Consider the following 13,835-nt stretch of genomic DNA (forward strand, 5'->3'; position numbering starts at 1 on the left):
CCTATGGTGTCAAAATCGAACAGCTAACAACGAATTAATAGAAGGAGGAAACGTCGTAGATCTAACAGAGGTGGAAGGAGAACGCCTTAGAAGTAGCGAAAATCGTAGCAGTGAGAACCCTAACGTGAAAAAGAACGAAAATAACAGAGAGTGAAATAACAAAACGCGCAGTATGTTATAATTTTAATGTTTACTAAAGGGGACCTTAGAGGGCGCTTGTGGAAAAAAAGCGCCCTCTAAAGGGGGCCTAAGAGGGCGCTTATGAAAGCGCTCTCCAAGGCTTTCCAAAAGCGCTTTATAAACTTAGAGGGCACTTTCTAAAAAGCGCCCTGTATTGTTGTCCCTCTATCTCCTCCTTATTTTTTCGCTTCACCTTAGAGGGCGCTTTATTACAAAAGCGCCCTCTAAACTGCGCTGTCTATTCCAGTTGTTCGCTCCTTATTTTTTCGCTTCACTTTAGAGTGCGCTTTTGTAATAAAACGCCCTCTAAGGTGCGCTGTCTATTCCAGTTTTTGGCGTAGTGTCCATGATTAAATAAGAAGAGATAACATGATTAAAGTGCATGAAACTATTATACTTACACATCATTGATATGTAATTATCATCTTTTCTTTTATGTTAAATAATGGTGATTACTAAGAACCAAGAGCAGTTTGCATAGTTTCCTTTGTCCATAATTTGTTGTCTTGTATTTTTTCCTTTTGCTTCTCTCTCCATTTTGCATTTTTTCTTTCTAAATAAGTTATGTTGTTCACTTGTTAGTTTTTTTAACCACCCGTTCTTATCCTATTCGTAAAACCTTTGTTTAATTTTAAATTTTAAATTGAATTTTTAACCACCCTTTCTTATCCTATCCATAAAGTCTTTATTTAATTTTAAATTTTAAATTGAGTGTAAGTTTTGTTTTTGTAACCAACACATATCAAGGGTAAACTTGAAAGATAAAATAAGTCATTCCAAAATGAGATCATTAATGCATGCTCATTTGCATATCTTATTGAACATGTTTTGTTTTTGTAACCAACGCATATCAAGGGTAAACTTTATCACTTGAAGAATCCCTTAAGTATTAGGAGATCATTAATGCAAAAGATAATTAAAAGTCATTTCAAAGTCTAATAGTATTAATTTTAATATGATGTACAACAGAAATCTCATAAAAAAAAACGACATTTAAAAAAAGCGGGCAGGCGGGCACGGGATTACATTTCCGCAAAGTATTAGGAGATCAGAAGAGTATTTCTTTGATTCTATCTGCACTTTGCATTTTGCATCAGGTACATGGAGCCACTCACCAAAGGTGAGTATCCAAAAAGCATGCAATCCATGGTGGGAAAACGGCTACCAAAGTTCTCCGAAAAAGAATCAGAGCAACTTAAGGGGTCCTTCGATTTTCTAGGCCTAAACTATTATTCATCCTTTTATGCTGCTAATGCACCTCACCTACGGGGGGCTGAACCAGCCCAACAAACTGATGCTCTTGTTAATGTTACAAGTAATTATCAGTTAATTATATGCTTGCACTAGTTAATTTAGTTCCAAAAAGTCACCAAACAGAATTAAAATAAAACTAATAATACCTAATCTTCTGAACTTTATTGTTTATTATTTTTGAATGACAGATCAGCATGATGGAAAGCTCCTTGGTCCAATGGTATGTACTTCATCATTGCATTGGCAACTAAATTACATATCAATTCTTTTCATTTTTTATATTTTGTGCATGTCTAAAATATAAAGATAGCTTTATTATAATTATTTGTAGGCTGCTTCCAGCTGGTTGTGCATTTATCCACGAGGGTTTCGAGAACTATTGCTTTTCATAAAGAAACAGTACAACAACCCTGTAATTTACATTACTGAAAATGGTAATTAATACATCTATTCTACTTATCTTCTAAGATAGTATGTGTAGTGTAGTATTGCAATGTTGATAAAGCCAATGAAAATCTGATAAAATTAATTTATAGGTTATGATGAGTTCAACGATCCAACTCTATCACTTGAAGAATCCCTTATAGATACTTACAGGATTGATTACTTTTATCGTCATCTTTATTATCTTCAAACCGCAATCAAGTAAGTAATGCTTATGAGATTGGTCTCTCAGCTCCTAGTTATTTATTTGTAGGTCTTATACATATTAATTCAAAGTAGTTTTAATCCTATCCATGTTATTCACAGTAGTTTTATTCCTATCCATGTTTTCAAGCCTTTCTTTTTACATTTATACAATAAGGGAGAGGGAAAATAGGATGGTGGTTATTTGTCTTCTTAAGTGTACAAAGGAATATGTAGAAAACTCGTATGGGGGCTACTTTCTTTCTTTATTTCTTTTTTTGGGTTAATTATTCTGCTTTATTGGCCTTTATGCATAGAAGGGATGGTGTGAATGTAAAGGGATATTTTGCATGGTCATTGTTGGATAACATGGAATGGGACTCTGGCTACACGGTGCGATTCGGACTCGTCTTTGTGGATTTTAAAAATGACTTGAAAAGATATCCAAAACTCTCGGCGCATTGGTTCAAGAAATTCCTCAAAAAATCTTAGGACTTGTATATTTTCAGCACAAGGAAAAGTTATGTGTTTTAATGAACTTCAGATTAGAAGAAAATGATATGAAATTCACTCTTACATAGAGTTTTTTTTAAATAAAAGAGTTGTTAATAAAAGAATTCAGATTTAGTAAAGCACTTTTTATTTATCCTCTTTTAACTTTTGTATTTATAATTTAAATTCTTTTTATGATATTTTGTAACTGCATAGTGCATATCTGAGTTAAGTTATATATTTTGGAGCTACATGATTTTAACTGATATTACTCTTAAGTGAAAAACTGTCACTTTCCTTTACTAATCTAGTATTAATGCCAAATGTAAACAGTAAATTGCACTCATCTCCTTTCAAACATATTCTCATTTTCACATAAAATTTTAATTTTAATTTTTTATTTACAACAAGACGAACGGAGAACAGAGAGGAAACTATATTATTTAGAACAATTTGCTCTCTGAATTTGTATGAGTGTATCAATCTGGTCTTCTACATTATTAGTATTCTAAAATGTTTAATCAGGTTTGTCTCTCTGTGTGGATTTTGTTATCAATTACAACTCTGACAATCTTTTTGCATATACCAACAACCATATAAATATAAGTAACATTTTTTCAATTTTAGAAATCATTTTCAAATATTTTTAATATAATTTATGCATCTTACATAATGTATGTACCAAATTGGATACTAATATTTACTCTTTTGAAAAAGCTAACATACTCCAAATTAGTGTCCATTAGGATACTAAAATTTTCATCTCTCTCACATGTCTTGTCTTTTCTTATATAAAGTCCTGGTTTTCACACACAACAATCAAGTTCCATATTCATTATCAACAACAACTGTAATTGTAATTGAACAGAATCAGAATTTGATAAGGGCATGGCATTGAATGCCTATCGAAGTCTCTTCATCTTCAACCTTGGTGTCTTGACTCTTATTATAATGGCCGCGGCTGTTACTCCTACTACACTTGTTGACCGGACATCTCTTAATCGGAGCAGTTTTCCGGCAGGTTTCATTTTTGGTACTGCCTCCTCGTCCTATCAGGTTCGTTTTGTAAGATCATTAAGGCTAATGAAGCTTAAGAATCGGAGGTTATTTAATTTTTAAGGTATGATTTTGTATGTTGATAATGTAGTATGAAGGTGCTGCAAATGAAGGGGGTAGAGGACAAAGTACATGGGATAACTTTACTCATAAATATCCTGGTATATTCCTTTATTTTTTTTATAAATTATAGTTAATATTATTATTATTATTATTATTATTATTATTATTATTATTATTATTATTATTATTATTATTATTATTATTATTATTATTATTATTATTATTATTATTATTATTATTATTATTATTATTATTATTATTATTATTATTATTATTATTATTATTATTATTATTATTATTATTATTTTCATCCGTATCCAATTATCCCTATTCGGAAATTAGTTCTAACCAGTGGTTCCTGCCTCCTCCTTCTTCCACTAGTATTATTTTATGAGAAATATTTATATAAATCTATATTCTTATTTTATGCGAAATATTTATATAAATCTATATTCTTAGAAACATTGGATGCTAAAAGAGAAAATAATGATTGACTTTGTTAGGATTGTTTTCATCTATGAATTTTTTCTATTTTATACTTTGAAAATTAAAACTAAAATAAAATATAATGAATTTTTTTATAAAAACACGGCACTTGAAGAGGAAGGGATGGGATATTAAATTTGATTTATATTGATTAGTTTAGTAGAAAGACGGTCACGAACGTGTCTGCTTTTCTATTGTGCTTAAGTGAATATTTATTTTATTATATTAAGTTATAAACTTTTTGTTATATACTAGAATCAAATTATTTTATAATATCTGCACATTTTGATATAAAATAAAATAAATATTTTTGACATATAAGATAAAAAATTATTCTTTTATAATACTTAATATTGTTCTTATTGTGGTGAAATTATTGCTATGGAATTGTTCTTAATACAATTGAATTTAACAGATTTTGTTAATTAAATATTAAAATAGTATTATAAAAGAATAAAATAGTAAATAGATTTCTTAAATAAAAAATATAATTAAGGGGAAAATATTATACCAAATTAAATATTTCATTTATAAATAGATATAGATTCTCTGTTTCTGTTTATTACATTTTAGTTTCTACTTATTTTTTTAATTACTACTAATAAAAATGATTTTGTCATTAAAATTAACATAACTATTAATTAATTTGATAACGCTATTGGCAATAGTCTTTTTGTTTTTTATTATGTAGTAATTGGTGTAATTGCTTACAGAAAAAATATTGGATAGAAGCAATGGAGATGTAGCTGTTGATCAGTATCATCGTTATAAGGTACTGCTACATCCAATTCATTGGGATTAATTTTCATATATCATAAATGTAAAGTTCTGTATAATGTAATCCATTATAATTCATTATTTGTATAAATATTTTAGGCTAAATAAATCAAATGACTTTAGTAATAAAAATGTTTAATTTATTGAAATGTAAAAAATCTTTACACCGTTAATGCATATCAATTAACTCTGTATATTTGACCTTATGAAGCTCTAATATCATGTTTGCAATTTTGCTTCTAGTATATGTCCTTACCATTTTTGCATGTTAATAGGATGATGTTGCAATCATGAAGTATATGAACACAGATGCATACAGATTCTCCATCTCATGGCCAAGGATATTGCCAAGTAATAGCAAATGTTTGAATTTATTCACATCCTTAAAGAGTTTCATATGGTTGAATCTTTCATTTAAATTAACAACTCTAACAAATACGCAGAAGGAAAAGTAAGCGCAGGTATCAACCAAGAAGGAATCAAATATTACAACAACCTCATCAATGAGCTACTCGATAATGGTAATGCATAAATCATACTATTTTAGGAGGGAATACTATATTACTAGTATATCATATTATTGATTGATGGAGTTATTGATCCAGGTCTAGTACCATTTGTAACCCTTTTCCATTGGGATCTTCCCCAAGCCTTACAAGACGAGTACGAAGGTTTCTTGAGCCCCAATATCATGTAAGTTTCGCGGAACAAATTTCTATATGCATGATCCATGTTAGAGCATTATGACATTGTTTGATCCATAAGGCTTGATTGTTGAATCTCTTTATGCAGAAATGATTTTCAGGACTATGCAGAGCTATGCTTCAAGGAATTTGGAGACAGAGTGAACCATTGGATTACTCTTAATGAGCCGCACTCTTACAGTATGGGTACAGAGCCCTACATGGCCTCACACAACCAACTCCTCGCTCATGCAGCCGCTGTCAAAATTTATAGAACCAATTATCAGGTACAGAGCCTTAAATGGAAATTTTGTTATGATTGTCCGTAAAATCATCTAACTCGAAATAACGGAAGCAGGCTTCTCAAAACGGTTCAATAGGCATCACCTTAAACTGTCACTGGTTTTTGCCTTTCTCAAATGACACATTAGATCATCAAGCTGCTCAACGCGCTCTTGATTTCATGTTTGGATGGTAATGGCTATTTCCTATCAAGTTTTCTCTTAACCCTGCATTTGTTCATATTGTCCGCAAAATCACGAATCACGACATAATGGCAGCCGAATGTTTATGTTATGCTTCAAGCTTCTTAAGGAATTTGTTTGTAGGTTTATGCAGCCAATGACAACAGGAGAGTATCCACTAAGCATGGTGTCTTTTGTGGGAAATCGGTTACCAAAGTTCACTCGAGAGCAATCCAAGATACTTACCGGCTCATTTGATTTTATCGGAGTCAATTACTACACCTCAAATTATGCGGCCAATATACCACATTCAAATAACGACACAAGCAAATCTACCTATTTCAAGGATACTCATGTCAACTTAACAAGTAGGAATTTCCACCTTGTTCAAAACTCATGAAGAATTATACATTATATATACATTTTGTGATACTTTGCTTTGATTTTTTCAACTTTCTTTGATGTAAAACGTTTCCTGCTATGACTTATTACAGCTGAGCGAAATGGGATACCAATTGGACCACGGGTGAGTAAGACTCTATTTCAGTTATCGTTACATCCGAGACGTGAATGTGTGCGCATGCACGCGTATTGACATTTATATAATGAGATACAAATAACCAATAGAATTTATTGACATTTATATAATCAGATACTTCGTTTATATGATTTGTTTGTTTTACAAATAACTAAGAAACAACATTTATGCTCAGGCTGCTTCGCCTTGGCTATTTGTTTATCCAAGGGGGATTCAGGAACTACTACTGTACACAAAGACAAAGTATAACAATCCTTTGATATACATCACAGAAAATGGTATGGATGAGTTCAACGATCCAACACTATCACTTGAAGAGGCGCTTTCGGATACTTATAGAATTGATTACTTTTATCGTCATCTTTATTATATTTCATCTGCAATCAAGTAAGTAGTAGAACCATCTCTCTACTCATTTCATATTGAATTACCTTATTTCACGGTTATAATTCCTTGCTTTTATGTGTGAAGGCATGGCGTGAAAGTACAAGGATATTTCGCATGGTCACTTTTAGATAACTTTGAATGGATTGCCGGATACACCATGCGTTTTGGAATTAACTTTGTTGATTACAAAGATAATCTTAAAAGACACCATAAACTCTCTGCCCATTGGTTTAGGAATTTTCTTAAAAAACATTAGAGTTACAGGTTAATGTCTTGTTGATCTCCAATAGTATGATATGATCTTGATCATTAATCGTAATACAAAGTGAAAATTGTAATATTGGATTTGAATAACAATTGAGCTCTAGCTAGAAGTCATAGTTTGTTTTTGAATAACCATGTGAAATATTGTAGTATTGTAATATCCTAATCAACAATAGGGTCTTCACTCTATTCTGGTTTTGTATTATTCTAATCATATTCTATTTATCAAGTTTTTATTTAATTGCACCTTATATTTTGGAAATATAAATGCATAACGAACTGGAAGCAGCCTGCATAAAATTATAAATAAAGTGATCTTTATATTTTAGAAATAATCTTATTGCACTATAAAGATACGTAGCCACGAGAATGTGAATCCTTGGCGAGCCTCTTTCTTTATTTTATTTGTCCTCTCCGGTTCCACGAATTATGAGACTCTGACTTTCTCATTGCACCATGAGAATACGTAGGCATGAGGGTCACAATCCTCCTCGAGCACTCTCTTTCTAACCTATTTTTTGTTTTACATGTACTTAAAGATAACAACACTCATTCAAGCAAGAGCATTCAAAATGGTTTCCATGAAGTACTGTGGATGTGAGGGGTGCTAATACCTTCATCTTGCATAACCGACTCTCGTATCCGTTTTTCTGTTTCCCTTGTGTTTTATCGATACTTTCCCTTCTCTCTTTGGGGATAAATAAAGTTCGATGACGACTCTATTGTACCTTCGAGCGTACGATGTGTTTGGTGCGTACACCATTTTGTCAGTTATCTTCATCGCCACCATAAATTAACCCTCCCACATTTGTGTAATATACCTACTAGAGTATGTGAGTCTCGCTCCTCTTGTAGGGAGAACACACCTTATACTTTTTTGGACAATACATTTAGTTTTAAAGACACTAGGCACACTTACTTAACATCTTAAGACACTAATGATTTATAGATTAACACATAACACATCATACCTCATGTATTTGTTAATCAAAACTCAACGGTAGCAAACTCATAATGTGGATCGAAGATTTCCTTATTCCAAAGGCTCAACAACCCAAATATGTAAGAAAACTGTAAATGTAAGAAACAAAATCAAATTACTTAAATTCAACAAAAACTCATTTCATCATTAGGAAGGAAGCTCACCATATGATAAACTCCGAAGAAAACCTTATCCTAAAAAGAAGAACTTTTGAATTACACAAATTGACGATGTGATTGTTAAACTAAATGACATTGTACATGTGAATTAAATCCTAACAAGCAATGTAGAACTCATTAGACCATAACCGAGAATAATAGTTTATTAAGGTAGTTGATTAGATTTCTGTGATTGTTTTGAAGATGACGGTTGTTGTAGGAGGTAGAGTCTTATGAGATCAATGTTTCGAGGAAATGAAGAAAGGCCATTGTTTGGTTGATATGGGGTAACAAAAAACTGTTAATTGAGAGAGAGAGAGAGAGAGAGAGAGAGAGAGAGAGAGAGAGAGAGAGAGAGAGAGAGAGAGAGAGAGAGAGAGAGAGAGAGAGAGAGAGAGAGAGAGAGAGAGAGAGAGAGAGAGAGAGAGAGAGAGAGAGAGAGAGAGAGAGAGAGAGAGAGAGAGAGAGAGAGAGAGAGAGATCTTGAAAATGAAGGAATCACTGTAAGGAAGCCACATACAAGTCGTGCTTGGGTTCTTGAGGGTTTGGGGAAACACAAAATGAAATCCTTTGAATTGACAAAAAGAAACGCAAAAGAATTAGAATATGTTTAATTAAAAATATATATACCTATGGTTCTTTTTCTAACGACATCCAAGGATATATAACTAACAACGTTGCATGTGTATTGTAATTTTCTTGTAGTTCAAATTAGTTTAAAATGTAGCTATATTAGTTGAGTTACTTGTATGACAAGTAACTAAGCCTCAGTTATTTATTTTGAGAAGTTAGTTGTTAATTTCCCTTATACAAATATACAAATACATAGTACTTATATAGAATAAATGAATAAAATTCACTTTTTTTTTTATCATTCTACTCTCTTCCAATCGTCTCCATTTTTTCGGCCATTGAAACAAAGATAGTTAATCTCATGTAATGTTTTAATATTGTTTTATTTTAAAATAAAATAAAATTTTAAATTTATTTATAGTAAAGATTTTAATACTCAATCAAAACTCATGTATACACCATTCTAAAACGTAGATTCTGTAATGAAATTGGACATCGGCCAAAGTATTTATCATAGTAAATTCTATTTAATAAGGCGGTTTTCTTTATTCTTAATCCTTCACTTCAGTTAAATATAATAATGGGGTAAAATATGACTTTTTTTTTTCAAAATTAAAATTAAAAAACATTTAACCACGGTCAAATTTTTTAACCGTGGAGAAATATCCATATCACGAACACGCTCTGAATTCCAACACATACATTTTAGTTTTTCATTTATTTTTAAGACACTTATGTGTTGTAATATCTTCATTCATTTTTACTATCTTGAAAATTCTGGCATTGAAGATCAATGTCAAAGTTAAAGCATACCGTTTATATTATAAAGTCAAACTTGACATTAATCTTTAAAGCAAATTTTTCAATATATTGTTTTAGCATCTTCAAAGCCTAAACCTTTTGGATTAATGATACAACAACATAACAAGATGGACGATGAAGTTTCAATATATTGTTTTCTAGTTTGTGAACGTGTAGAAATCATGTGCAGGGAAAAATATGTAGAGTTTGTGAATGGAAAACGAAGTTTGGAGACAAAATTAGTTTGGATTAGGAAAAATGTGAATGAACGTGTTGAACTTTTATAGACAAATTTGTATAACTTTTGCCCACAGTTGAAAAAAGTAACCATGGTGAAATGTTATAAGTTATCCCCATGATTATTAATAGTAATCATGGTGAAAAATGCTCCTTTTAAATTAAAACATACTAAAATATAATTTATTTTCCTTCATAACAGAACAACGCCCTAGCGAAAAGCCTTAAGAATAGAACAACGCCCTAGTGAAAAACTATCTCCATAAACCTATGAAGCATCTTTTCTTCACTAACTTTCATTATATTTTTTCCTACTCATAATCAAGAAAAGAAAAGACAAAACACACAAGAAGGGTACATGAAACTCATTTCTTTAACTCTTATTTTTCATATTTCTGGTACATGAAATGTTTCACCACTATTCATGTTACAATAATGTTGTTGTTGTTGTTGTTAGTGTTGAGACTCTAAGCCATAGAGTTTTAATGTTGCATCATGTTGTTTAGATTGAGATTGAATGTTATATTTTAATGCTTTTATTGAGATAAGTAATAGGTTTATTGTTGATGCTATTGTTGTTTTATTGAGTTTAAGATTGTTGTTATTGTTGTTTAGTTATTGTGACTTAGCAATGTTTTTAATGTTATATATTGTTGTGATTAAGAGTGAGAGTGAGATTGAGATTTTTTTATGTTTTGCGTTATTTAGAATATTATATGTTGTTGTTGTGACTTAATAATGTTTTGTTTTTAATAAAGTGACTTAGTAAAATTTATGAACTTAGCAAAGTTTTCATTCAAGATGCATGCTTTTACAAGGATTTGATTCAAATTTCAAAAAGTATTATGGATTGTAGTTGGATAAAAGCTAATAGATTAAGTCCGGTGTATGAGAAATAAGTTATTGAATTTTTTAATTTCGCAGAAAGAAAACTTCCTGAGAACATTGGAATCTTTTATTGTCTTTGTGTTATATTTGAAATATAAAAAATTTTGAAAGAAAAAAAAGCAATATTTAACCACCTATGTCGTGATGGAATTAATCAATATTATATAATATGGATGTGGCATGGTGAAATCGATAAAAATCAAATTGCGTTGTCACATGGACATTAAGTTGATGAAGATATGGATGATCAACTAGAAGATATGATATGTGATATTGGAGAAAATTCTTTTAGGAAATCCAATGTGTATGATACTTTATACAGCGACAATGATGAGTCCTTATATATGTGTGCGTAGTGACAATGACAAGTCTTTATGTGTAAGTGTGTGTGTGTGTATGTGCTGTAACGTCCCGATTTTATTAAAATTATTTTTTTGGAATTTAGTTGTGTGGTAGTTGTGGTTGTGTTGTGTTGATTGATATTTTGATGTGTTGTGTTATCATTGGTGTGAGATAGTTACCTTAGAATGATATAAATTAAGGTATTGGGTGTGTGTGAGCAAAAGTATAGAAATGGTGCATTGTTGGTGAGCCTCAAATCCCAATGTGTGGATTGGGTCGGTAGCTGATTTCGAAGGTGATGGAATTAGCGAGTCGTTATCGAAGGTGATGGTAATAAATTGGTGGCTTTGATCCTAAGAGGCGAGGATTGAAGCGGTGATCCCGAGTGTTCACGTATTGGTACCACATGCATTGAGTCGAGTTGTTGAGTCGAGTTGCATTGTACATTGGTTGCATTTGTTATTGTGTTGGATGGTTGATTATGCTGTTATTATGTCGGATGGTTATTATGTTGGTGTTATGTGAGATGGATGTTATGTTGTTATCCTATTTGGATAGTTGTTGTGTTGTTGTTCCGTATGGATAATTGTGATGTTGCTATTATGTATGGATAGTTGTTGTGTGGATTATGTGGAATTATATTGTGGAATGGGTGATGTGCATGTGATAATCTGATGCTTACTTATTATCATGCTTTCCTTTATATAATTATGATATCTCGCCCCTTCCATTTGAATGTTTCCTCCACGTTGGTAACATGCGGATAATCCGTTGTAGGAGCTCAGATGTGAGTGGAAGATGAAGTATTTCGTTTTATTTTAATGGCGGTGTCTGCTCTGATGTGTAACACTGGGGAATTTGGAACGTTGTGTCTTTCGTTATGTTTTAAAATTTCTTATAATGACATGTTATGTTGATGTTGGATATGCGAGTTGACTGTTTGTTATTGTTATTCCACGACTACTTAATAAAAGTTAACATTCAGACATGTATTTATTACTACTATTTTTATAAATGTCAAGTGTTACATGTCTTTTCGAGTGAGCAAGTTGATTGTATGTTCTAGTGTAGCATCCTAAATTGTATGTTGAATTGTTTTACTCTGATAAATGTTTTAAAATTATGCGGGGAAAATTTAGGGTATTACATAGTGGTATCAGAGCAGGTCGGTCTGTTCGGCCAAGTTGTTGAGTCGGTGTGGTGTGACAATTGAATATTTTTGATGTTGTCCCTTTAACCATTGTTGTTGGTGGTGGTGTGAAACAGAAAATGGTTGGAAGAAACGAAACTGCTATTGCTACTGCTTTGTAGGATATTGCTTCGGCTGTGCATAATCAGCCTAATGTTGGTGGGAACGACGAGTTCCGACATTTGGGGAAGCTCCAGTGGAACAATCTGCCTACTTTCAAGGGTAGGTACGCTCCTGATGGAGCGAACACTTGGCTCAAGGAGATTGAGAGGATTTTCAGAGTGATGGATTTCTCTGAAGCACGGAAGGTGTGGTTCGGTACACATATGTTAGCTAAGGAAGCTGATGACTGGTGGATCAACACTCGTCAGGTGGTGGATGTTGCAGTTGAAGTTGTAACTTGGGTTGTGTTCCGCAGGGAATTTTTGAGAAAGTAATTTTCTAAGGATTATCGTGGGAAGAAGGAGATTGAGTATGCTGCCATATTTGTGGAACTTGCTAAGTTCTACCCTCATTATAGTGAGGCAACTGTTGAGTTCTCTAAGTGTGTCAAATTCGAGAATGGTTTGCGTCCTAAGACTAAGTAGGAGATTGGATACCAACAGATAAAGAGGTTTCCAGAGTTGGTAAACAACTGTAGAATTTATGAGGATGGTGGAAAGGCTCGGTTGGCTCACTACAAGGAGTTGAGCGAGAGAAGAGGAAAGCAGAATCTGAACCGTGGGAAGCCATATAGTGCTCCAGTTGATAAAGGTAAACAGAGAGTTGTTGGTGGTAAGAGGACAAGTGGGGGAGGTGCCCCCACTCCTCTTAAGTGCTATAGGTGCGGTGAGTTGGATCATCATTTCAGTGAATGCAAGAGTGATGTGAAGAAGTGTACAAGTGTGGGAAGTCAGGACATTTGGTTACTGATTACAAAGAGAGTGTGGTGACTTGCTACAACTATGGTAAACAAGGACATATCAACACTCATTGCCTGAAGCCTAAGCAAGCTTCAACTGGAGGAAAGGTGTGAAGGAGAAGGGCAATCCAAAACGCAGCGGAATTTAAAATTTTCTCCTTTAGTGATCCTTACGAATGGGCATGATCAGTGATAGAATCATTACCTCTTGTGACGATTGAAACCTTTGATGTAGATCTACAGAGTGATCACGAACGTTGAACGATGACAACGCCTCTACTCAGTCCACACGAACGGATTCCTTCAATCTCAGTGCTAGCTGCTACGAATGAAGGCTTTGAGTGAGTGAGTGAGTGAGAGAGAGAGAGAGAGAGAGAGAGAGAGAGAGAGAGAGAGAGAGAGAGAGAGAGAGAGAGAAAACGAAAAATTACAACTGCACAAATGCTTATGCACAAGGGTTCTATTTATAGAACCTGTTGTGTGGGCTATAAGC

At 32.7% G+C, this 13,835-nt stretch overlaps 3 protein-coding genes across 5 annotated transcripts; all 3 read left to right on the forward strand.

Moving 5' to 3' along the window:
* The first annotated feature begins 1,245 nt into the window (after window positions 1-1,245).
* Window positions 1,246-2,791, forward strand: LOC127100918 (beta-glucosidase 13). Of its 2 annotated transcripts, none has more exons than XM_051038228.1 (5): window positions 1,246-1,495; window positions 1,623-1,654; window positions 1,766-1,868; window positions 1,971-2,079; window positions 2,379-2,791. In XM_051038228.1, the coding sequence occupies exons 1-5, from the start codon at window positions 1,282-1,284 to the stop codon at window positions 2,551-2,553; spliced, it is 633 nt and encodes a 210-aa protein (XP_050894185.1). In that variant the 5' UTR covers window positions 1,246-1,281; the 3' UTR covers window positions 2,554-2,791. The 2 variants fall into 2 exon arrangements, with proteins under 2 accessions (XP_050894185.1, XP_050894186.1); XM_051038229.1 differs by having other exon boundaries at window positions 1,249-1,495; window positions 2,382-2,791.
* Window positions 2,792-2,935: 144 nt separating this feature from the next.
* Window positions 2,936-7,517, forward strand: LOC127100917 (beta-glucosidase 12). 2 transcript variants are annotated; one of them, XM_051038227.1, is made up of 13 exons: window positions 2,936-3,078; window positions 3,422-3,609; window positions 3,701-3,770; window positions 4,872-4,930; window positions 5,211-5,286; window positions 5,379-5,456; window positions 5,541-5,628; window positions 5,728-5,905; window positions 5,977-6,092; window positions 6,227-6,450; window positions 6,577-6,608; window positions 6,796-7,007; window positions 7,092-7,517. In XM_051038227.1, exons 2-13 carry the CDS (start codon window positions 3,442-3,444, stop codon window positions 7,261-7,263), a joined length of 1,473 nt encoding a protein of 490 aa, XP_050894184.1. In that variant the 5' UTR covers window positions 2,936-3,078; window positions 3,422-3,441; the 3' UTR covers window positions 7,264-7,517. The 2 variants fall into 2 exon arrangements, with proteins under 2 accessions (XP_050894184.1, XP_050894183.1); XM_051038226.1 differs by lacking the exon at window positions 2,936-3,078 and having other exon boundaries at window positions 3,205-3,609.
* A 3,720-nt stretch (window positions 7,518-11,237) lies between these two features.
* LOC127104434 (uncharacterized) lies at window positions 11,238-13,373 on the forward strand. Its single transcript, XM_051041617.1, has 3 exons — window positions 11,238-11,288; window positions 12,564-12,836; window positions 13,047-13,373. Exons 1-3 carry the CDS (start codon window positions 11,238-11,240, stop codon window positions 13,371-13,373), a joined length of 651 nt encoding a protein of 216 aa, XP_050897574.1.
* Window positions 13,374-13,835: the final 462 nt, after the last annotated feature.

The sequence above is a fragment of the Lathyrus oleraceus genome, chromosome 7 (genome assembly GCF_024323335.1).
Source record: "Lathyrus oleraceus cultivar Zhongwan6 chromosome 7, CAAS_Psat_ZW6_1.0, whole genome shotgun sequence".
Classification (NCBI taxonomy): Eukaryota; Viridiplantae; Streptophyta; class Magnoliopsida; order Fabales; family Fabaceae; genus Lathyrus; species Lathyrus oleraceus.

Bases quoted from the DNA above. Each gene is read 5' to 3' on its own strand.
- LOC127100917 (XM_051038227.1), top strand. From the start codon at position 3,442: ATGGCATTGAATGCCTATCGAAGTCTCTTCATCTTCAACCTTGGTGTC. The intron at 4,931-5,210 runs GTACTGCTACAT...GCATGTTAATAG, and splicing joins ATCAGTATCATCGTTATAAG to GATGATGTTGCAATCATGAA. The intron at 6,609-6,795 runs GTGAGTAAGACT...ATTTATGCTCAG, and splicing joins GGATACCAATTGGACCACGG to GCTGCTTCGCCTTGGCTATT.
- LOC127100918 (XM_051038228.1), top strand. From the start codon at position 1,282: ATGGAGCCACTCACCAAAGGTGAGTATCCAAAAAGCATGCAATCCATG. The intron at 1,496-1,622 runs GTAATTATCAGT...TTTGAATGACAG, and splicing joins TGCTCTTGTTAATGTTACAA to ATCAGCATGATGGAAAGCTC. The intron at 2,080-2,378 runs GTAAGTAATGCT...CTTTATGCATAG, and splicing joins TATCTTCAAACCGCAATCAA to AAGGGATGGTGTGAATGTAA.
- LOC127104434 (XM_051041617.1), top strand. From the start codon at position 11,238: ATGATGAGTCCTTATATATGTGTGCGTAGTGACAATGACAAGTCTTTA. The intron at 11,289-12,563 runs GTAAGTGTGTGT...ACTGCTTTGTAG, and splicing joins ACAATGACAAGTCTTTATGT to GATATTGCTTCGGCTGTGCA. The intron at 12,837-13,046 runs GTAACTTGGGTT...GGATACCAACAG, and splicing joins TGGATGTTGCAGTTGAAGTT to ATAAAGAGGTTTCCAGAGTT.